At 54.8% G+C, this 21,526-nt stretch overlaps 2 protein-coding genes across 4 annotated transcripts in view; both read right to left on the bottom strand.

Annotated features, from left to right (window-relative positions):
• Nucleotides 1-1,634: 1,634 nt before the first annotated feature.
• GNAT1 (G protein subunit alpha transducin 1) lies at nt 1,635-6,875 on the bottom strand. The gene is made up of 9 exons (XM_017955444.3): nt 6,306-6,875; nt 4,964-5,006; nt 4,733-4,874; nt 4,476-4,633; nt 4,265-4,393; nt 3,925-4,054; nt 3,494-3,647; nt 3,191-3,382; nt 1,635-2,863 (listed from the first exon to the last, which is right to left on the bottom strand). Exons 1-8 carry the CDS (start codon nt 6,409-6,411, stop codon nt 3,192-3,194), a joined length of 1,053 nt encoding a protein of 350 aa, XP_017810933.2. The 5' UTR covers nt 6,412-6,875; the 3' UTR covers nt 1,635-2,863; nt 3,191.
• Nucleotides 6,876-9,364: 2,489 nt separating this feature from the next.
• Nucleotides 9,365-21,526, bottom strand: part of SEMA3F (semaphorin 3F) — a 34,466-nt gene continuing 22,304 nt past the window's right edge. For all 3 annotated transcript variants that reach the window (XM_003894400.3, XM_009200732.2, XM_031662817.1), the window contains 12 exons: nt 16,018-16,137; nt 15,641-15,780; nt 15,406-15,520; nt 15,169-15,238; nt 14,875-15,019; nt 13,646-13,868; nt 12,934-13,022; nt 12,758-12,799; nt 12,419-12,576; nt 12,138-12,205; nt 11,722-11,855; nt 9,365-10,745 (listed from right to left, as the gene is read on the bottom strand). In XM_003894400.3, the coding sequence (XP_003894449.1) occupies nt 10,335-10,745; nt 11,722-11,855; nt 12,138-12,205; nt 12,419-12,576; nt 12,758-12,799; nt 12,934-13,022; nt 13,646-13,868; nt 14,875-15,019; nt 15,169-15,238; nt 15,406-15,520; nt 15,641-15,780; nt 16,018-16,137 (1,715 nt within the window). In that variant the 3' untranslated portion in view covers nt 9,365-10,334. The remainder of the gene's footprint in view (nt 10,746-11,721; nt 11,856-12,137; nt 12,206-12,418; nt 12,577-12,757; nt 12,800-12,933; nt 13,023-13,645; nt 13,869-14,874; nt 15,020-15,168; nt 15,239-15,405; nt 15,521-15,640; nt 15,781-16,017; nt 16,138-21,526) is intronic.

Here is a 21,526-nt window from a genome sequence, read left to right as displayed (position 1 = left end):
TCATGCCATTGCCACTCCAGCCTGGGCAACAAGAGCAAAACTCCATCTCTAAATAAATAAATAAATAAAATAAAATAAAAATAGATTCACCTTATGAGGCTGGTTGCAGTGGCTCACACCTGTAATCCCAGCACTTTGAGAGTCTGAGACGGGCTGATCACCTGAGATCAAGAGAGATTGAGACCATCCTGGCCAACATGGTGAAACCCCGTCTCTACTAAAAACACAAAAATTAGTTGGGCGTGATGGCATGCGCCTGTAGTCCCAGCTACTCAGGGGGCTGAGGCAGGATAATCGCTTGAACCTGGGAAGTGGAGGTTGCAGGGAGCCGAGATCGTGCCGCTGCACTCCATGCTGGTGACAGAAAGAGACCCCATCTCAAAAAAAAAAAAAAAAAAAAAGATTCACCATATGATTTGCCAGTCCCATTTCTGGGTATACACCCAAAATAATAAAAAACAGAGGCTGGGAGAGAGATTTGTACACCCACGTTCATAGCAGCATTATTCATAATAGCCAAAAGGCAGATGTAACCATTCATCAATAAATGAATGAATAAACAAAGTGTGGAATATATACAACCTTTAAAAGGAAGGAGATTCTGCCACATGCTACACATGGATAAACCTTGAAGACATGATGCTAAGTGAAATAAGCCAGTCGCGAAAATACAAAGACTCCATGGACCCACACATCTGAGGCACTTAGAGCAGTCACATTCATAGAGAAGGAAAGTAGAATGGTGGGTGCCAGGACTGGGGGAAGGCAGGAATGGGGGGTTATTTTTTCATGGGTACAGAGTTTCAGTTTTACAAGAGGAAAGGAGTTCTAGAGATGAACAGTTGTGGTGGTTGTACAACGTTATGAATGTACTTAACACCACCAAACTGTACACTGGCAAGTGGTTGAGATAGTAAACTTTATGATACATGTATTTTTAAAACTGGCAAAAAAATCCCTACAAACATAATAGCAACTAATAGTTTTCCCTTTGCTTCAGGCCCCAATATATCTTAGCATGCCTCTGTTGGATCCTCTGTCGGATTTTGATATTTCATTCGTTGTGAGGTTTTGCATTCATTTTAATTTTTAAAAATATACTAACATTATTTATCTTGGTTACTAAATTTTTTGACATTGCCTTAAATTTTGCACACGAGGTGAGTGTGCCTCACTTCCCTCACCCTAATGCCAGCCCGGCAATTATGTTCCTGCCTTGAGGGCTTCCAAGACTCTCCATCACCTTCTGAGAAAGCCCAGGCCCTCCAGCTGGCTTTGGGTACCTGTCCACGTCTCTCCTCCCCTGTTCTTGCTCCACTGAACTCCTGTGGCCATGAACCCATGTTTCTAGGGCTGGTACAACTACTGTCCCTGCCAGAATGAGCCTCCACCTCAAAACTCCCTCTTGATCCAAGACTGTCCCAGTGAACATTTTCCACAACTCCTCTCTCCTCAACCCCCATCAAAAGCCATGAGTTGGTTCCAAACCCACAAGAGTGCCCCACCTTGTCAGGCCAGGTACTTCTTCCTGGGAGGGGCCATCTTCCCACTTCATGCCCAGCCCAGCACCGGGCACTTAATAAATGCCCATGACTTGTGATAATTAAGCCCTCCACCAAGAAAGGACAGCTGGGGCCTGATGCAAAGGTTTATTGCTGAGTTTGCACATCTAGCTGAGGGGAGTGCAAATTGTGCCCCAGCCTTGCCAGATGGAAGCTCCTTGTCCCCGACTGCAGCACAGGCCTTGGCCTGTGGACATAAGCAAAGATTTGGTGCTGGATGAGGAAGGAGGGAGCAGGGATGTGGGGACATGGGCCTGTGTCCCTGATAGTTCAGGCATGGCTCTCAGCTTCCCCTGCCAGGGAACCCTGAATGGAGGGGGCAAGAGAAGCTGCTGGTAGGGACAAGAGGGTCACCCAGGTTTGCTTGTAACCCCACCTGAGGTAGACCCCTTTGGGCACAGCCAGGGCCTTTGTCCTATCCTGAGTCCTCTGGGCTAATCAAAGGGAGCTGGACTCTGCCCCCAGCCACCCCTCAGGACAGCCCGGCTATTGGCTATAGCTGGTGTCAACAGTACCCTCCCTTAACAGGCCATCCTGTTGTCCAGCTAGCCCGGGGTACTGTGTTTGGGTGAGGAAGTGGTGTGTGGATCTGGTGTCCAAGGACACAGGGAGCAGATCCTGATGGAGGTTGCTCTGAGCCTAGTATTTGGGGAAGAGTCCTGTTTTTTCTCACTCTGGCACCCAAGGGCCCCCAGGTCTGCCCCCTCCCCACTAATGTATTTATGTGGGGACCGCACAGGCCAGAGCTAACTTGGACTTTGGACCCTTTGGAGGCTGCTGGGAGGGACAGTCACTGTCTCTGGGTAGACTGGTGTCAAACTTGTCACATGGAGGTGGCAGGATGAGCAGCTGGCCTGTGTGTGGGAGGGGTATTCCCTGTCCTTGATGAAATGCTGGGAGGGAGAGCTGTTTGTTGAGCCCAGGCCCACCAGGTGAGTTGTGGGCCCCCAGGGGCAGGAGAGCTGCGGAAGATTGGTCAGTTGGGGACTGCTGAGTCACGGTGAGTTTCAGCTGCCCCAAGTCCTACCCGTTCCTAGCTGGGGCTGGCTGCTGTGAATATTAGAGGCCAGTGCAGCCAGGCGGTGAAGGGCAGGGCTGGGGTTGGGGGCATGAGGTGCTGAGATACTGTGGGAGGTATGGGGGAGGATTCGTGCCTCAAGGCTAGCAGGGGTCAGAGCTTTGGTGATGTGGCAGGCTGGAGCCTGGGAGTCCTGGGGGCTGATAGGGTCCTGGCGGTTGGGGCTGCAAGGCAGCTAGGGCTACCAGGTCTCAGGGTGACTGACACGCATGAATTCAGGCACCTGTGAAGAGAAAACGAAACCCAGTCAGCATCCCTGAGACCCAAAATAAATGGGTTTAGGCATTGTGTGTGTGGTGGGTTGGGGGGGGCGGCCCTGGAAGCTGTGACACCTGAGGTCTTGGGGCGGGGCCAAAATAAATTCAATGGGCGGGACTTGTGGGTGGGGCGGGGCCTGTGGCGGTGAGGTGGAGCCTGAGGAGTTGGGGTGGGGCCTAGAGGCAGTGGGCTCCAGGATTTGGGGGTGAGACGCCAGGGCCGCGGTGTGGGGTGGGGAGCTGGGGCGGGGCTGGAGTATTGAGGCAAGGGGCTGGAGAGGGCAGCGACCTACCTCAGAAGAGGCCACAGTCTTTGAGGTTCTCCTTGATGATGATGTCGGTGACAGCGTCGAAGACAAATTTGACGTTCTGCGTGTCGGTGGCGCACGTCATGTGGGAATAGATCTCCTTCACGTCGCGCCGCATGTTGAGCTCGAGGAACTGCACCTTGATGTAGTTGCCGGCGTCCTCATAGGTGTTGGGTCCTGCGGGGGCGGGAGCTCTCACTCGGCCCAGCCCTTCCTTCCCTTTGCCGGGGGCGCGCGCCGGGATCGTGGGGCGGGGGCGCAGCCTGGCGACAGTGCGGGACGTCTCACCATCGTAGTCCGGGAAACAGATGCTGAGGTGGGCCTTCTTGATCTTTTCAAAGAAAACGTCCTTCTTGTTGAGGAAGAGCACGATGGACGTCGTGGCGAAGTAGCGGTGGTTGCAGATACTGTTGAACAGGTGCAGGCTCTCGTGCATGCGATTCTGAGGAGGGCAGCAGCTGTTGGGCACCGGGGGTCGCGTCCGACCCGCAGCCCCTGCTCTCTGGGCTCCCGGGCACGTGGGGCTTCCTGTTCAGCTGGCTCTCAGAGGGCGCCCCGCACTGCCCCAGATGGGCCTGCTGAACGCCTACCGGCCTCCTCAGGCTGCCTGGGACCAGCATCCCCGCCCGGGCCCTCCCCACGCCCAGCGCGCCGTCTCCGCCTCCAGGGGCCAGCAACTCCTCCTCGCCCCTGGAACACAGGCCCTGCCTGGCACGCACCACTTCGTCGTCCTCCACCAGCACCATGTCGTAGGCGCTCAGCGCCGCGATGAAGATGATGCAGGTCACGCCCTCGAAGCAGTGGATCCACTTCTTGCGCTCCGAGCGCTGCCCGCCCACATCGAACATCCTGCGGGGCCGCGGGGGCCTGAACCCGCGCCCTGGGCCTAACAGGCAGCATCCCCTCGCCCTGTGCTGGTCGGGGAGCTCTCTGCTGGGACTACTACCCTTTCTGCTGGCGGGATATCCAGGAAGGGGCAGGGTCTATCGCAGGGATGGGGTCCCCGGGGCAGGACGGGGCCTGGGGCAGTGACCTCCCGGGCTGGCATGTGGGTCGTACCGGAAGTTGAGGTCCTTGAAGGAGAACTGCGTCTCGATGATGCCAGTGGTCTTGACTCGCGAGCGCAGCACATCCTGCTCGGTGGGCACGTAGCCCGGGGTTACCAGGCGCTCCAGGTCGGAGAGGTAGCTGCGCGAGACCGGGCCGTGGGTGGGTGGGGAGGCGTGGAGGGCCCCATGCGCCCCGCGCCCCGCGCTGCCCGCGCGCTCACTAGCCCGCCGAGTCGTTGAGCTGGTACTCCGAGGCGCGCTCAAAACAGGCCTGGATACCGGAGTCCTTCCACAGCCGCTGGATGATGTCCGACATCTCCTTGGGCATCGTGCCCTCCTCTATGGTGTCTGCCATGTGCATCAGCTTCCGGGCGTCGTCCTGGGGGCAGGGTGAGAGTGGCTGGTGGCGGCCAGGGACTCGGGCCCAGCCACGAGCCTCGAGTCCCCAGAGGCCTGCTCAGCCCGCCTCCTGGCACACCTGGCGTGCAGAGTCTCCGTACTGGATGTTGAGTGTGGTCATGGCGCGCACGATGGCCAGGATGGACTGCAACGTGTTGCCGTAGATGATGGCGATGAACTCGAGGCACTCTTCCAGCGAATACCCGTCCTGGTGGATAATCCTGAGGCCGAGTCGAGCAGGGTCAGAGCCTCGTGGGGAAGTGGGGAAGGACCCAGCCCCAGGGACCTCGGGACAGGCAGGGGCACTCACTTCATCTGCTTGACGATGGTGCTCTTCCCGGACTCACCCGCACCTAAAGGGAAGCGGCGCCTCAGAGCTGCGCTGACCGCCTGCCCCCTCCCCCAAGGAGGCCGGGAGGACCGGGCCCTCCCGAGTTGTCAGGGTGGACCGGCAGCGAAGAGGCCTGAGCGTCAGCCCCCACCCCGTAGCCACACCTACCCACCCCGTCCAAAGTAAGTCCTGACACCCTGAAGGCACAAGGTTTGCAAATGTCAGGAAAGTGAAGAAAGGAAGCCAACGAGGGGAATCAACGACCTCAACTGTTCTGGGACAGGGAGGCCCCAAGACACCGACACAGGCAGCCTTTATTATGCTGTGAGACTGCAATGAAGAAATCCCGAAGCGCCATCGCCACCTGGTGGGAGCCTCTGGCACCGCATGCCCTGGGTTATTTGAGGCGGGTAAATCCCTTGCTTTTCACCTGAAGGGATGCGGATGTCTCCAAGAGGCTCAGAGGGAATTAGCAGGGAGGCAGGGAGGGCAGAGTTGACATCCTTTCTGAGCTTGCCCCTGCGAGGGCGTTGGGCACAGTTAATGAGATTTCCGGCTTAGCCTCTCTGCCTTGGGGGAAAGTGGGACTGGCTTGGTCCCTCACCCACCTCCAGCTGGTTGACCAGACCTTGGGGAGCTTGGGTGGAGCCTGCCCGGCCCTCTTGAAGCTGCTCTTTCCCCTTGAGAGGTCAGACAGTGACCTTGAGGCAGGCCTGGATCAGCCCCATCTCTTCTCACTGCCCACGGTCTGGTGGACACGGCTTTATCTACTCCCACTGAGCCTCAGCACCTGCCAGACCCGTTGGCTGCTTTGTAGGTCTACCAGCCACAGCCCTCTGGCACCTGAGGGCCATTCTTTGTGGATATGGGTGGTTCTAGAGACTCCCCACCCCCAGGAGGACTATGACCATCCCCTTCCCAAAGTAGCAGCCCAATAACGGGCTCCAGTGAGGCCCCTGGCTTCTGAGCACTGCCCAGCAGGCCTACCAAACCAAAGGCTGCATGAAGCTTGTGGGAGCCCAGCCACAGAAAAGTCAGCCTCACACACTCGTGCAAGAGTGTGGTTGGCACGCACTTCTGGAGGGTGGGTCACCTGAGGCAGAGCCGTCTGGAGAGGGGCTTCGTGGGATGTCCAGCCTTGGGGGACTAGGACTCCACCTGTCAGGCCTGGCCTTGCTTGGCCAGGGCTCCCACCCTGTGCCCTACTCTGTTGTAGGCTCATATTGCTTCCCAGGGAACCCTTGCTTCACAGAAGGGCTGCCTGCCTGCCTCCAGACCAATGATCTGGTGGCAGTGGCCCCACCAGGGCCCACACCCCTACCCAGAAGCAGCAGCTTCACGGTTCGAGCATCCTTCTCAGCATCCTCTTTCAGCTTCTTTTCCAGCTCCCTGGAGTGCTTCTCCTCAGCACTGGCCCCAGCCCCCATGGTCCCAGCAGCAGGCGAAGGGACAGAGTGAGCAGGTGGTTCTTCTGGATGGAGGGAATCCTCAGAACCTGGCCTCCCAGGCACCCTTCTGGCCCCAGGAGGACCTGCAATCAACTGGCTCTCTACGGACCTGTGCAGTCCCTAGTGGGGCTACTTAGTGGGATTTGGGGGCTAGGGGTGTCCAAGAGCCAATCAGAGACAAGGACAGGTGAATCCAGCTCAGCCCCCCCAACCCTTCTAATCAGGCTGGCATAGCCCCAATCCCTCAACCGCTGACTCTGCACTCCTGCTGTCCTTCTGCCCCCCTCCACCCTTCAGGAGAGGCCCTGGTGCTGCCTGGGAGTGGGTAGGATCAGGGCTGAGAAAGGGGAAGGCAGGGCCGGGCGCGGTGGCTCAAGCCTGTAATCCCAGCACTTTGGGAGGCCGAGATGGGCAGATCACGAGGTCAGGAGATCAAGACCATCCTGGCTAACACGGTGAAACCCCATCTCTACTAAAAAAATACAAAAAAACTAGCCGGGCGCGGTGGCGGCGCCTGTGGTCCCAGCTACTCGGGAGGCTGAGGCAGGAGAATGGCGTGAACCCGGGAGGCGGAGCTTGCAGTGAGCTGAGATCCGGCCACTGCACCCCAGCCTGGGCGGCAGAGAGAGACTCCGCCTCAAAAAAAAAAAAAAAAAAAAGAAAGGGGAAGGCAGAACCTTGAGCCCTGGGGGTGAGGACGATGGAGGTGGAGCTGGCAGTGAGAGGACATAATTGGGAGAAACATGCCTGCTGCCTGCCCAGCACCGGGCTCAGCACCACTCCTTATCTTGTTGTAAGCTCACACTGGCCCTGGAGGATAGATGCCCATGTCATCAGCCTCATTTTACTAATGAGGAAGTAGAGGCTCAAAGCGTCACACAGGAGGAAGTGGTTAAGAAGGGCTGGGTGACACTGGACTGGGATTTTATGACCTGCAGGGAATCCAGAGAGAGGGAAACAGTGGGCATTGCATTCATCCCATAATCCCATATCACAGGCTGGAGCTGCCCCAAAGAGGTCCTCGGCTTCCAGCGGACTCTGGTGGGCATGCATATCTTCTCTGTGTGCCTCGGTGTATGTATCTTTTTTTTTTTTTTTGGACGGAGTCTAGCTCTGTTGCTCAGGCTGGAGTGCAGTGGCACGATATTGGCTCACGGCAAGCTCTGCCTCCCGGGTTCACGCCATTCTCCTGGCTCAGCCTCCCAAGTAGCTGGGACAACAGGCGCCCACCACCACATCGGGCTAATTTTTTGTATTTTTAGTAAAGACAGGGTTTCACCGTGTTAGCCAGGATGGTCTCGATCTCCTGACCTCATGATCCGCCCGCCGTGGCCTCCCAAAGTGCTGGGATTACAGGCGTGAGCCATCGTGCCCAGCATTTTTTTTTTTTTTTGAGACAGAGTTTCACTGTCACCAGGCTTGAGTGCTGTGGCGCGATCTTGGCTCACTGCAATCTTCAACTCCCTGGTTCAAGCTTCTCCTGCCGCAACCTCCCAAGCAGCTGGGATTACAGGCACGTGCCACCATATCCAGCTAATTTTTTAAATACTTTTAGTAAAGACGGGGTTTCACCATATTGGCTAGGAAGGTCTCGATCTCCTGACCTTGTGATCTGCCCACCTCGGCCTCCCAAAGTGCTGGGATTCAGGCGTGAGCCACCTTGCCCGGCCATGGGTGTGTCTTTTACTGGCACCAAGTGAGCAATAACTTGACACGTTTGTGCATGAATACCTGTGTGTACATGTGTGCCTATGTGTTTATGCCTTTGTGAGCGCATGTGCTTATAGGAATCACGTGCCTGTGTGCATGCTTATGTGTGCACGTGTATATACATGTGTATGCATGTGTGAATGTTTTGTGTACTTCTCTTCATGCACACATAAGCTTGTGTGTTTTGCAGTTTGTGTAGGTTTGCACGTGTGCACTTGCTTATATGCAGGGGTGTGAACATGCCTGTGTGTACCTGAGCATATGTGTGCCTTGCGTGTCCATCTCTGCCTGTGTATGACTGTGTGTGTGCATGCATGCTTGCAGGTGCCTGTGCCTATATGTACACTTGAATTTGGGTGCAACAAAGTCTCTGATCTGCAGAGGTGGCCAGGCTCTTCCAGACAATGTTTTGCAGGCCTGTTGTCAAGTGGAGAAATTGCATCCCAGAGCAGGTATGGTGTTCCCTGGGGTATGGAGGAATGGGGCTCACCTATCCTGCTCCTGCTCTCTCTGATGTGGGTGTGCCGAGGCCTGCCTAAGTTTATCTCCAGGGCCTGCCTGCCTCAGCTTAGGGGGTCTGGTGCTCTGTTCAGGTGCAGGGCTCACTGCTGGGCAGAAATTGTTTAGGTTGAGCCCAAAGTGTTGAGCTCCCAGGTTCTAGAGATTTCCCACCCTCAACCTCCATAGGAAAACCCAAATCTTGGGCTCTCAAAGGCTCCTCCAGGCACCCTGAGCTTCCTGGCTGGACTCCTTCCCTGGAACCTGGCTGCCTTTCAGCACTCAACTCTGCCACAGACTCAAGAGACCACAAGGGGGTGCTGGGGCCCCAGACACCGACCACTAATGGCTATCTCTAAATAGTGTGCGTGGGAAGTGAATGCTGGCTCCTACCACAGGCTGGCAGCTTCTACACCCACCCTGTTGGATGATGGGGATCTGTCCAGGAGTGAGGCCGTTTCATTTGTGCCACTTTCAGCCTTCAGGCTCCACCCACCCTCCCTGACCCTGAGGAGTGAGTGGGCCCTGGGGGGGCTCTGCAGCCCTTCGCACTGCCCAAGTGTTTGGGGTGGTGCAGCAGCCCAGGTTTGTCAAACTAAATGTGGTTTCTACATGTTGGGTTTCTTTAAATGGAGCCAATCTACTCCCTTCCCAGTCCCCCACCTGGCTCCCCAGGCCCACCACATGTGGCTGTGAATCCCCCGACGAAGGAGAGAAGCCAAAGTCTAGTCCCAGAGCCAGTGTTTATTAGCAAGATGGAACCCAAAGGCGGCTGTGGCCTGGGCAGCAGAAGGCCGCCAGGAGCCCCCACCCATCTACCCAACTGCTCCCAGAGCTAATTACATCCACACCTATTGCTTGACGTGGTGGACATAAGCCCTGGGGAGCCTCTATTGGCCCCAGGCCTCTACCACGGACACCCTCCCCTCAGAGCTGGGGCCTCCCGTCAGCCCTGCCTGGGCCTGGCCCCTCTGCTATGCTCCCAGCCTCCGAGTCAAACTGGCACAGGGAAAGCTAAGGAGGTAGAGTGGGGTGGCCCTGCCCTGGCCAGGCGGGGAGGGGAGAAGGGGCTGAAGGGGCTGTCCCACCCAGGCAGGATGCCTCTTCTCCTATCCCCAATAAATAGAGAATAAATACCCAGGAAGGGGCTGGCCGTGGCTGAGTGCCCCCAACCCAGGCAGGGGCTGGCATCCTGTGATGGCCCCTTCTTCCCTTCTCTGAGTGCACTTAAGGCCACCCCAGTCTCCAAAGTGGTCCTCGCATCCATGTCTATGCCACAGCACAGGTTGACAGTGACAGCACACATCAGAAAAGGTGGACAGTCCGTGCCCCATTCGAGCAGGGCTTGTTCCCTCCCTTTGTCCTGTAGATCTTGGTGGAGGCTGTCAAGCAGGTAGACTTCCAGCTGAGTCTGGGGACTGTGTGGTCCTGGCCTGGCCCCACCAACTGGCTGGGCCTGTTTAGGCTGGCTCTGTTTTCTGCCGTCTCTGACCAACATGGGTCTAAGTTTTGGAGGATGCTGCCACTAAGGCAGGCTATATTCAACCCACCAATAAATACTGTCTTTGCAGGGGCAGGGTGTGTATAGAATATAGATATTTTATATATATATATTTATATATATATATATATATCTTTTATATTAAAAGGGACAAGGGCTAGGCTGGCCCATGGCAGGGCTCAGGCAGCTGGCCTCATGTGTCTGGAGGGTGGTGCCGACGGTTCCGGGGCTTTTTCTGGTCCCGGGGCTCAGGAGACCGAGGTGCTCCTGGAGCCTCCCTGGGGCTGGGGGGCACATGGCGCCAGTAACCCTGGCAGTACTGGTGGATGAGGCCCACTTCTGGCTGGGCCAGCAGCTGGGCCAGCTCCTGATAAGGAGGCGTTGGGGGACCTGCGCCTGGGGGTGGCGGGGCGCTCACGGCCAGTGGTGGGAAGAGGGCAGCATGGACGGCTTCCCGGCCCAGTACATGCAGCTGCACTCGTGTGACGACGTGCTTAAAGTTGTTCTCAGTGGCTGTGCAGGAGTAGAGGCCACGATCGCTGAGCTGCAGGGCACGGAGCAACAAGCCCTGCTCTGTGCGCAGGAAGCGGTCCTCTGCACGAATCTGCAGGGGCAAGGAGAGGGGGTTCAGAGGCTCTGTGACCACCCTAAGGCCCTAACCAGTGACCAGATCAGACCACCTTTGTGGTCATTCTGTGTAGAGGCACCCATGTGGGATTTCCATATGCCACAAAAACCACATGAAGTTTCCACATAATGAGAGATATTTGAATAAGGCATCTGTACAGATTTCCATTTCAGGAGGGATGACCATAAGGAGGTATGGTCTGTACATTCTGTACAATGAGGAAAATTTGAAGCGCACACAGAATTTCCCTTTTTTTTTTTTTTTTTTCGAGACAGGGTCTGGCTCTGACGCCCAGGCTAGAGTACAGTTGAATGATCTTAGTTTACTGCAACCTCTGCCTCCCAGGCTCAAGCCATCCTCCCACCTTAGCCTCCCAAGTAGCTGGGACCATATGCATGACTACGTCCAGCTAATTGTATTTTTGGTAGAGAGAGGGTTTCACCATGTTGCCCAGGCTGGTCTCGAACCCCTGACCTCAAGCAATCTGCCTGCCTTGGCTTCCCAAAGTATTGGGGTTACAGGCGTGAGCCACCACACGCCCAGCCAGAATTTCCATTTAATGAGAATATGCAACTGGGATAACCACATAGAACTTCCATGTAAACAGGGACACCGGTAGGGCATAGGGCATTTCCATAAAATGAGGGTCCCACAGAATTTCCACATACTGGAGCTCACTCATATGATGTTTTTGTAGAAGATACACCCCCAATGTGGTATGCATATGGAATTTTCATGTGAAGAGGCATACCTAGAAACACTTTCCATAGAATGAGGCCAGTCCCATGGAGTTTCCACATAACTGTTTTCACTCAAAGGATCTGCATGTAGCGAAGGGAACTTGGAAGGGGTTTCACAGCATGAGAGTTGCTCCAGATCACTCCTCTACTACATTTCACCACTGCACAAGGATTCTCACATCCACAATGCAGCACTGGGCGCAGGCACTCACCTCTCGGCGCCGGTCACCAGGATCTCGCTGGAACAGCCACTTAACAGTGGCTTGGGGCGAGCGGGGCTGGCACTCCAGGAAGGCTGCACTGCCGGCCACGCCATACTGCACAGACTCCACGGCATTCTTGTTGGCTGTAGAGTGAGAGGGGTTGAGCAAAAGCAGCATCACCTCCAAGCAGCCTGTTGGCTGCTTCGGGGCAGGCACCAAGGGGAACCCACTCACTAATGTAGAGCTCTGTGTTGATGGGGCTCCATTCCTTGAGGGGGCAACTAGGGACATCCCATCTCCATTAGCCCCCACCCCCCATTAGCCATCAGGGCACCCTTACAGTGGGGGCCCTGTGAGCAGCTTCGTGGGCTGCATGGCGCTCTGCAGTGTGAGCAGCACCCCACGATGAGGCCCAGTATACTCACCATTGGAGTTGAACCCACGGCACTGCCTGATGGGGTTTCCATGCCGGACGTCCTGCCGGCGGCTCCGCCTGAATGGGGATAGCCCCTGAAGGAGTACTCCCAGGAAGCTTGCCCCCCCAGGTCCCTGTATCCCTGATGACTCCAGGGCAGGGCCCTTTTTCCCTGGGGAAGTGATGTCTTACCCATAAGACTCCCCGAGGGTAATATCACATGCACCCTCAATCCCCTAGGATAGGGCCTGGGTCTGGTTGCTAAAATCCCAGGTGTCTAGGGATCCACACCTCTTGGAGGATGCTGTATAGCGGGAGCAGGCCTGGCCATCCCAGGCGCAGTAAGGGTCCCGGGCAAGGCAGCAGTCAGCACAGGCAGCCCCATACGCCTGGCAGCGGTGCAGGCTCAGGTGCGTGACACCCACGGCTGATGCCACGTAGAGTTGTTGCTAGGGCAAAGGGTAGGGCCTTGTCAGTTCCTGTCGCACAGCCAGCCTCACCAATAGCCACCTAGGCCGGGCTCCTCTTCCCTGTTTCATGTCTCAATTTACCCATTCCTGTGCCAAGGGCATGACCCTGAGGGGATGCAGGCCCTGTCCCCATCCCTGGCCCACCTGGCCAAAGACTTACCCTCTTGGAAGAGATGGTCATGGTCTTGACAGGTGCTGGATCCTAGAAAAAGATAAAGATCAGCTTGGGACCCCAGGGACCCCCTCCCTGCCCTGACCTAGAGGTCTTGTGTCAGAGGCTGGGACTCGGGGGAGGGTCAAGGTGAAGAGGTCAGGACTGGGTGGTGTCACACCCACCTTGAAGACCTCCACCTCCTCTAGCATGAGCTCTTCCATCTCCTGGTCATCCTTGGGCAGCACAATGACCTTCTGCACTGTCCCGCGGTCTGGAACGGGCCGGGCAGGGCCTCAGTGGGGCTGGGGATGCTGGGGAAGGGGTACCAGCCTCAGCCCCTTCCCCCACCAGGGCCCAAACCCCCCTAGGGCATTGGAGCTGGAGCTCTGTGCCAAGGTGGAAGAGTTTCCCCAGGTCAAAGGGACTGGCACAGGACATAGGGGGTCATGGCCAGGGTCTGCCCCCACCAATCCAGACACTGATTTTGGGCCCTACTGAGAACAGGACACTGGGACATGCATTCTTCTGTGTTTGGGCTGCTGGAACTGTAGGGGGTGCACTGTGTCATGTGTGTGCACACATGAGCATGTGTATGGCCTGTGTATCCTGGAGGTGTCTAACATCTGTCTCCACCCCTTTCCTGCCATACATAGGTCTCCAGATGCCTAGTGTCCCTGTTCTCCTGGGCCCCTGTGGATGGAAATGGGAATGGGGTTTTCTCACCCCTAGCCTCTGTTATCCCAGCAATAGGGAGAAGGCACCAAAGGATAAAGATGAAGAGGTGACTCTGATGAGCTTGCAGCAAGCCCTAGCAGGGCAAGCCCCAGCCCCAAGGATCTGCACCCCGCACCCGGTGGGCCCAGCGTGGGAGAGGCCGGGAGCAGCAGTGGGTACCTGTGCCCAGGAAAAGCACCTCATAGCGCCCGTCGGCTGCATCCACCTGGTCCACAGCAACAGTGGTGAGGCGGTAGGGAGCACCTGTGCGGACCACCAGGGGCCGCCGCTGCAGAGGGTACACGGCCTGGTACATGAGCGGGTGGCTGCGCATGAAGTTGATCACCTCATCAGGATAGTCCTTGGTGGACTTCATAGATGGTGTGAAGGTTCCACCAGGGCACTGTGGACAGGTGGTAAGTGTCAGTCCCAGGCTGCCTGGGCAGTGCAGGCTGGAGCCATTAGCTTCAGAAGAGGCCGCTGCACTGTCCCCACCACCTCAACCTGCTCCTCTCCCCAAAGCCCCTCTCCAGGTTTCTGCCCTGCACCTGACCTCTACAGGTCCTGCTCCGGCCAAAGTCTCACGTGGTCAAATGCCACAGCCACCTCCCTGGCCTCATGTGCCATGACCTCGTGGCAGCATTTGGCCAAGCAGACCACTCCCTTCCACGTCCCCTCCCCACCCTGTCATCTCCTTTCTCTCTGGCTGTTCCTAGGGTCTCACTTGTCTCCCTCCTGCACAGCTGGACTACAGGCCCCGACGTCCTTGTCACACACCAGGCTCACTCTCCTCCTTCCTGAAGCTGTCACCTGAGCCTGGGCTCAGCCTGCCCCCACCATGGTCAGCTTACATCTGGCCCATCCTTCTGACTCCAGGTTACCTCTGGAGGGAAGCCTCCCCTGTCCCCCGCTGAGACCAGCTTCCCCAGCCCAGTCCTGACCACATGGAGTCAGAGTGCATTGATCAGATCCGCTGCTCTCCTGTTTAGACTCCTGCATCAGCCCAGTGTCACATCAAGATAAAGTGACACACCTCTGTGACCTCTGAGACCCTGCCTGAGGCCTAGCCCTGCCCCTCCCCAGTTCTTTGCCTCCTGTTCCTCAGCTGAGCCAACCTCCAGCCTGCCTCCAGTGTCCGCCGGGAAGACGCTTCCCTCCAACCTTTGGCTCCCAGACAGTTCCACAGAGGACCCTCTGAGGAGTACCCAGCACACCATCTTTGTCCCAGAATCCTGGCTGAGCTCCTCCACAGCCTGAACTGTGTGTGAAGGCCCGTCTGTGTGCACTGCAGCTCACTGCCTCTGCTGGCTGGGAGGGCCATGATGGTGGGGTCCATGTTGCAGAGGGCCTGACCCAGAGGCCTCTTAGAAGAAGACGAAGGGGAGAGGCAAGATGAGTGGGGTTCTTACCGTGCCCGGCCGTGGGTAGGGCATCTTCCCTGAGAAGGGCATCCACTGGTAGTTGGGCCCCTCTTTGTGGGCAAAGGGCCCGTTGAAGACCATGCGAATATCAGCCATGGAGTAGACACACACAGCAGAGCCTCGGAACACGGAGCTGTGGGCACAGGAGGCGCTCTGAGTGGGACAGGGTCCCTCCCCAAATGCCCCCTCCCCACAGCTCACCACCATGCCAGGGTCCTACACGAGTTATAATCCCCCAACGGGGCCACTTCCTGCCACTGCTGGCCCCGAACCCAGCCTCACCCAGAGGAGGTAAAGACAGCATAAATGACAGGGTTCCTCACGTCCTGGGTCTGCTGGACAAACACGTCCTCTGGGAACAGAGGGAGAAGGTATTGGAGGGTGCCTTGGGTGGGAGCCCCTGGGCCTCACCCACTCCTGCACAGGGGAGGGGGCCCACCAAAGGCACCCTGACCACCCATCCAGCCTCTATCCCTCTTGCTGTAGCCAGAGCACCCTGCCTGCCTGCTGGGCACTCACGGAGCTCATCAAAGTGAGTCTCAATGCCATCCTCGCCCGGGACGGAGCAGACGAGCCGCGCCTTCAGGAATGTGCTCCACTTGTTGACCAGGCAACAGTGACCACCGTCATCATTCTGAGGGGTGGGGCAAGAGGCCAGGTCAGATCAGCTCTTGACCCCACACCCTGGCTGAAGCAGGGCTGATGAAGGCAGAATTGGTGGAGGAGGCAGCCTGGTGGCTCTGCCAATGCATACCAGGCAAATGCGCCCAATGCGGGCATACACAGCGGGGCTCTGTGGCGCCTCTGCCGACCGCTCACGGAAGAAGAAGTAGAGCTTATCATCATTGCGCTCCGCACTGTCAGGAATGAGCTCAGCATGGATGAACGATGGGTCTGCAAATAGCAGGGGTCAGCTAGGTGAGCCCCTACTCTGATGATGCCCCTGATGTTCTCCAACATCCCCAGCCAGGTACAAGAACACCCCCAACTCCTCTCCAGATAAGAAACTACCCCTGCCCCAGGTAGTCATAGGCTAAATATGTCCCTAATTCCCCGACATGTGCTTCTTTGCAACCTCCTTGCCGCATCCCAGACACATGGCCATGGAAGGGCTCCTGGAGCTGCGCTTACCGTTCAGCCACCGGGAGTTGTACTGATCCGTGCGCATGGCCGTCTGCTTTCCAAGTGTGCGGAAGATGGCTGCGTCAGTGCCCATAAAATCGATGTACACACCAGCATAGAGCTCCTCATCTGTGGGTGGGCCAGTGGGTCAGTCAGAGGGCTGCTGTTTGCTAGGGCCAGGGCACAGCTCAGATGACTTCCAGGGCAGGGCCTTATCTCCCTGCTCAGGCTCCCTGGGGCATGATCTTATCTCCAGTGGAGTGCTGGTCAGTGTTTCACCACTGGCTCTGGGGGGGTTGGGATTAGTAACAATCAGCTCTGATTAGTAGCAATAGCCCATTTCTGTGGTGTGAATACTCCTGCCATGACTAATTTCAAGCTACCAACCTGAGGTCACTGAAAGCAAAATCAGGAAGAGCTGTCAACACCACTGTACAGTATTTCTACCCCACAGACACAACAAATGTAAATCACCTCAAGAGCATAGCTAACACGCCGGGTGCAGTGGCTCATGCCTATAATCCCAGCACTTTGGAAGGCCCAGGTGGGTGGATCATTTGACGTCAGGAGTTGGAGACCAGCCTGGCCAAGATGCTGAAACCCTACCTCTACTAAAACACAAAAAATAGCCGGGCGTGGTGGCGGGTGCCTGTAATCCCAGCTACTCGGGAGGCTGAGGCAGGAGAATTGCTTGAACCAGGGAGGCGGAGGTTGCAGTGAGCCGAGATCATGCCACTGCACTCCAGCCTGGGCAACATAGCAAGACTCTATCTTAAAAAAAAAAAAAAAAAGAGGCTACGCATGGTGGCTTATGCCTGTAATTCCAGCACTTTGGGAGGCTAAGGCAGGTGGATCATGAGGTCAAAGAGATCAAGACCATCCTGGCCAACGTGGTGAAACCCCGTTTCTACTAAAAATATTAAAAAATTAGCTGAGTGTGATGGTGCACGCATGTAGTCCCAGCTACTTGGGAGGCTGAGGCAGAAGGATCGTTTAAACCCGGGAGGCGGAAGTTGCAGTGAGCCAAGATCACACCATGGCACTCCTCAGTTTACTGGGCTTTGTGTGCTACAAATACTGCTTTTTTTATAGAAGGAAGGTTTGTGGCAACCCTGTGTCAAGCAAGTCTGTTAGCACCATTTTTTCAACAGGATATGCTTACTTTGTGTCTCTGTGTCACATTTTGGTAATTCTTCTTCTTCTTCTTTTTTTTTTTCTGAGACAGAGTCTTGCTCTGTCACCCAGGCTAGGGTGCAGTGGCACCATCTTGGCTTACTACAACCTCCTCCTCCCAGGCTCAAGCAATTCTCTTGCCTCAGCCTCCCAAGTAGCTGGGACTACAGGTGCCCACCACTACATCTGGCTAATTTTTGTATTTTTAGTAGAGACGGGATTTCGCCATGTTGGCCAGGCTGGTCTCAAACTCCTGACCTCAGGTGATCCACCCGCCGTGGCCTCCCAAAGTGCTGGGATTACAGACATGAGCCACCATGCCTGGCCTACATTTTGGTAATTCTTGCAATATTTCAAACTATCTGTTATGGTGATCTGTGATTAGTGGTCTTTGCTGTTACTATTGCAATTATTTTGGGGCACTGTGAACCTCACCCACATAAAACAGTGAACTTAATCGATAAATGTTGTGTGTGTTCTGACTGCTCCACTTACTGGCCATTCCCCCATCTCCCTCTTCTTGGGCCTCTCTATTCTCTGGGACACAGCAATATTAAAATTAGATCAATTAATAATCCCACAATGGCCTCTAAGTGTTCAAGGGAAAGGAAGAGTCATACATCTCTCACTTTAAGTCAAAAGCTAGAAATGAGCCAAGCGCGGTGGCTCACGCCTGTAATCCTAGCACTTTGGGAGGCTGAGGCAGGTGGATCACTTGAGGTCAGGAGACCAGCCTGGCCAACATGGCAAAACCCGTCTCTACTAAAAATATAAAAATTAGCAGGGGTGGTAGTGGGTGCCTATAATCCCAGCTACTTGGGAGGCTGCGGCAGGAAAATCACTTGAACCGGGGGGCGGGGAGTGGGGGGGTGGCGGTTGCAGTGAGCTGAGATCATGCCACTTCACTTCACTCCAGCCTGGGGGACAGAGTGTTAACTCTGTTAAAAAAAAAAAAAAAAAAAAAAAAAAGGCTAGAAATGATTAAGCTTAGTGTGGAAAGCATGTTGAAAGCTGAGACAGGTCCAAAACTAGGCTGCCAGCACCAAACAGTTAGCCAATTTGTGAATGCAAAGGAAAAGTTCTTGAAGGAAATTAGAAGGGTTATTCCAGTAAACACACAAATGATAAGAAAGTGAAACAGCCTTATCACCGATATGGTGAAAGTTTTACTGGTTTACATCAAACCAGCCACAACATTCCTTTAAGCCAAAGTCTAATCCAGAGCAAAGCTCTAACTGTCTTCAATTCTGTGAAGGCTGAGAGAAGAGAGGAAGCTGGAGAAGAAAGGTTTGAAACCAGCAGAGGCTGGTTCATGAGGTTTAAGGAAAGCAGCTATCTCCAAAACATAAACATGCAAGGTGAAGTAGCAAGTGCTGATGGAAAAGCTGCAGCAAGTTTTCCAGAAGATTTAGATAAGATTATGGATGAAGGGGGCTACACTAAACACGATTTTCAATGTAGATAAAACAGCCTTCTGGCCAGGGCCAGTGGCTCACACCTCTAATCTGAGCACTTTGGGAGGCAGAGGTGAGAGGATCACTTGAGGTCAGGAGTTCGAGACCAGCCTGGTCAACATGGCGAGACCCTGTCTCTACTAATAATACAAAAATTAGTCGGGCATGGTGGCATGTGCCTGTAATCCCAGCTACTTGAGAGGCCGAGGCAGGAGAATCGCTTGAACCTAGGAGGCAGGGGTTGTGGCGAGCCGAGATGGTGCCACTGTACTCCAGCCTGGGCAACAGGGCAAGACTCCATCTCAAAAAAAAAAAAAAAGAAAGAAAGAAAGAAAGAAAAGAAAGAAACAGCCTTCTCTTGGAAGAAGCTGCCATCTCGGATTTTCATGGCTATCAAGAAGTCAATTTCTGGCTTCAAAGCTTCAAACGACAGGTGGACTCTCTTATTAGGGGCTAATGCAGCTGGTGGCTTTAAGTTGAAGCCAATGTTCATTTACCATTCCAAGAACCCTAGGGTCCTTAAGAATTATGCGAAATGGGGGCAGGTGTGGTGGCTCACGCCTGTAATCCCAGCACTTTGGGAGGCAGAGGCAGGTGGATCACGAGGTCAGGAGATTGAGACCATCCTGGCTAACACGGTGAAACCCCATCTCTACTAAAATACAAAAAATTAGCGGCCGGGCGCGGTGGCTCACGCCTGTAATCCCAGCACTTTGGGAGGCCGAGGCGGGCGGATCACAAGGTCAGGAGATCGAGACCATGGTGAAACCCCGTCTCTACTAAAAATAGAAAAAATTAGCTGGGCGCAGTGGCGGGCGCCTGTAGTCCCAGCTACTCAGGAGGCTGAGGCAGGAGAATGGCGTGAACCCGGGAGGCGGAGCTTGCAGTGAGCCGAGATTGCGCCACTGCACTCCAGCCTGGGCGACAGAGCAAGACTCCGTCTCAAAAAAAAAAAAAAAATTAGCTGGGCGTGGTGGCAGGTGCCTGTAGTTCCAGTTACTCGGGAGGCTGAAGCAGGAGAATGGCGTGAACCCCAGAGGCAGAACTTGCAGTGAGCTGAAATCACGCCACTGCACTCCAACCTGGGTGACAGAGAGAGACTCCATCTCAAAAAAAAAAAAAAAGAATTATGCGAAATCTACTCTGCCTGAGCTCTATAAATAACAATAAAGCCTGAATGACAGCACATCGACTTACAGCATGGTTTACCGATTTTTCTTTTTTTTTTTTTTTTTGAGACAGAGTCTCACTCAGTTGCCCAGGCTGGAGTGCACTGGAGTGATCTTGGCTCACTGCAACCTCCACCTCCCAGGTTCAAGCTATTCTTCTGCCTCAGCCTCCCAAGTAGCTGGGATTACAGGTGCACACCACCACACCTGGCTAATTTTTGTATTTTTAGTAGAGACAGAGTTTCACCCATGTTGGCCAGCCTGGTCTCGAACTCCTGACCTCAAGTGATTCACCCACCTCGGCCTCCCAAAGTCCTAGGATTACAGGCGTGAGCCACCATGCCTGGCTGGCTTTCTGAATATTTTAAACCCACTGTTAAGACCCACTGCTCAGAAAAAAAGATTCCTTTCAAAATATTGCTGCTCATTGACAATGCACTTGGTCTCCATCAGAGCTCTGATGGAGGTGTGCAAGGAGACACATGTTGTTTTCATGCCTGCTAACACAACATCCATTCTGTAGCCCATAGATCAATTTCAATTTTCAAGTCTTTTTTTTTTTTTTTGAAATGGAGCCTCACTGTTGCCAAAGCTGGAGTGCAGTGGCGCGATCTCAGCTCACTGCAACCTCCACCTCCCGGGTTCAAGTGATTCTCCTGCCTCAGCTTCCCTAGTAGCTGGGATTATAGGCACCCACCACCATGTCTGGCTAATTTTTGTATTTTTAGTAGAGACAAGGTTTCACCATGTTGGCCAGGCTCGTCTCAACCTCCTGATCTCAGGTGATCCGCCTGCCTCCATCTCCCAAAGTGCTGGAATTACAGGTGTGAGCCACCGCACCCAGCTAGTTTTGAGTGTTTGTTACTTTTTATTGTTGTTACCTTTGTTTTAATGTTTAATTGTAAACTTACGTAATTAAAAAAAAATTTTTTTTGGTATTTTTTAGTAGAGACAGGTTTCACCATGTTGTCCAGGCTGGTCTCGAACTCTTGACCTCAAATGATACACCCGCCTCAGCCTCCCAAAGTGCTGGGATTATAGGTGTGAGTCACTGAGCCTGGCCTTAACTTTTTTTTTTTTTTTTTTGACAGGGACTCGCGCTGTCGCCCCGGGTTGAGTGCAGTGGCCGGATCTCAGCTCACTGCAAGCTCCGCCTCCCGGGTTCACGCCATTCTCCGGCCTCAGCCTCCCGAGTAGCTGGGACTACAGGTGCTGCCACCTCGCCCGGCTATTTTTTGTATTTCTTAGTAGAGACGGGGTTTCACCGTGTTAGCCAGGATGGTCTCGATCTCCTGACCTCGTGATCCGCCCATCTCGGCCTCCCAAAGTGCTGGGATTACAGGCTTGAGCCACCGCGCCCGGCCTGGCCTTAACTTTTAATAATAGTTGTCTTTAACAAGTGGCTCAAAAAATTCCTGAAAATTTAATAATATACCTGCTTCTAACATACCACATCTGAGGCTACCCCAGGGCAGGCCCTGTCTTTCCTCATCAGACTGATTTGGGCTCTGCCATCAGGACCTTCTCACTTGCCAAGAGTGGGAGGATAATGTCTGCCCCTTGACCCCAGGGCCTTTCCCAGGCTTGGAGGCGGCACAGTGCCCAACAGCTGCTCTGAGAGGCAGACTGTGTTGAACAATCAGAAAACAGGCAGCATGCATGAGCCAGGGTCACTGGTGGTTTCATCCAACCTGCAGTTAGGGGCAGCAGCTGCTCCTGAGA

Source organism: Papio anubis, chromosome 2 (assembly GCF_008728515.1).
Source record: "Papio anubis isolate 15944 chromosome 2, Panubis1.0, whole genome shotgun sequence".
Lineage (NCBI taxonomy): Eukaryota > Metazoa > Chordata > Mammalia > Primates > Cercopithecidae > Papio > Papio anubis.
Note: the sequence above shows the minus strand (reverse complement) of the source record. Positions and strands in the feature narration are given on the sequence as shown.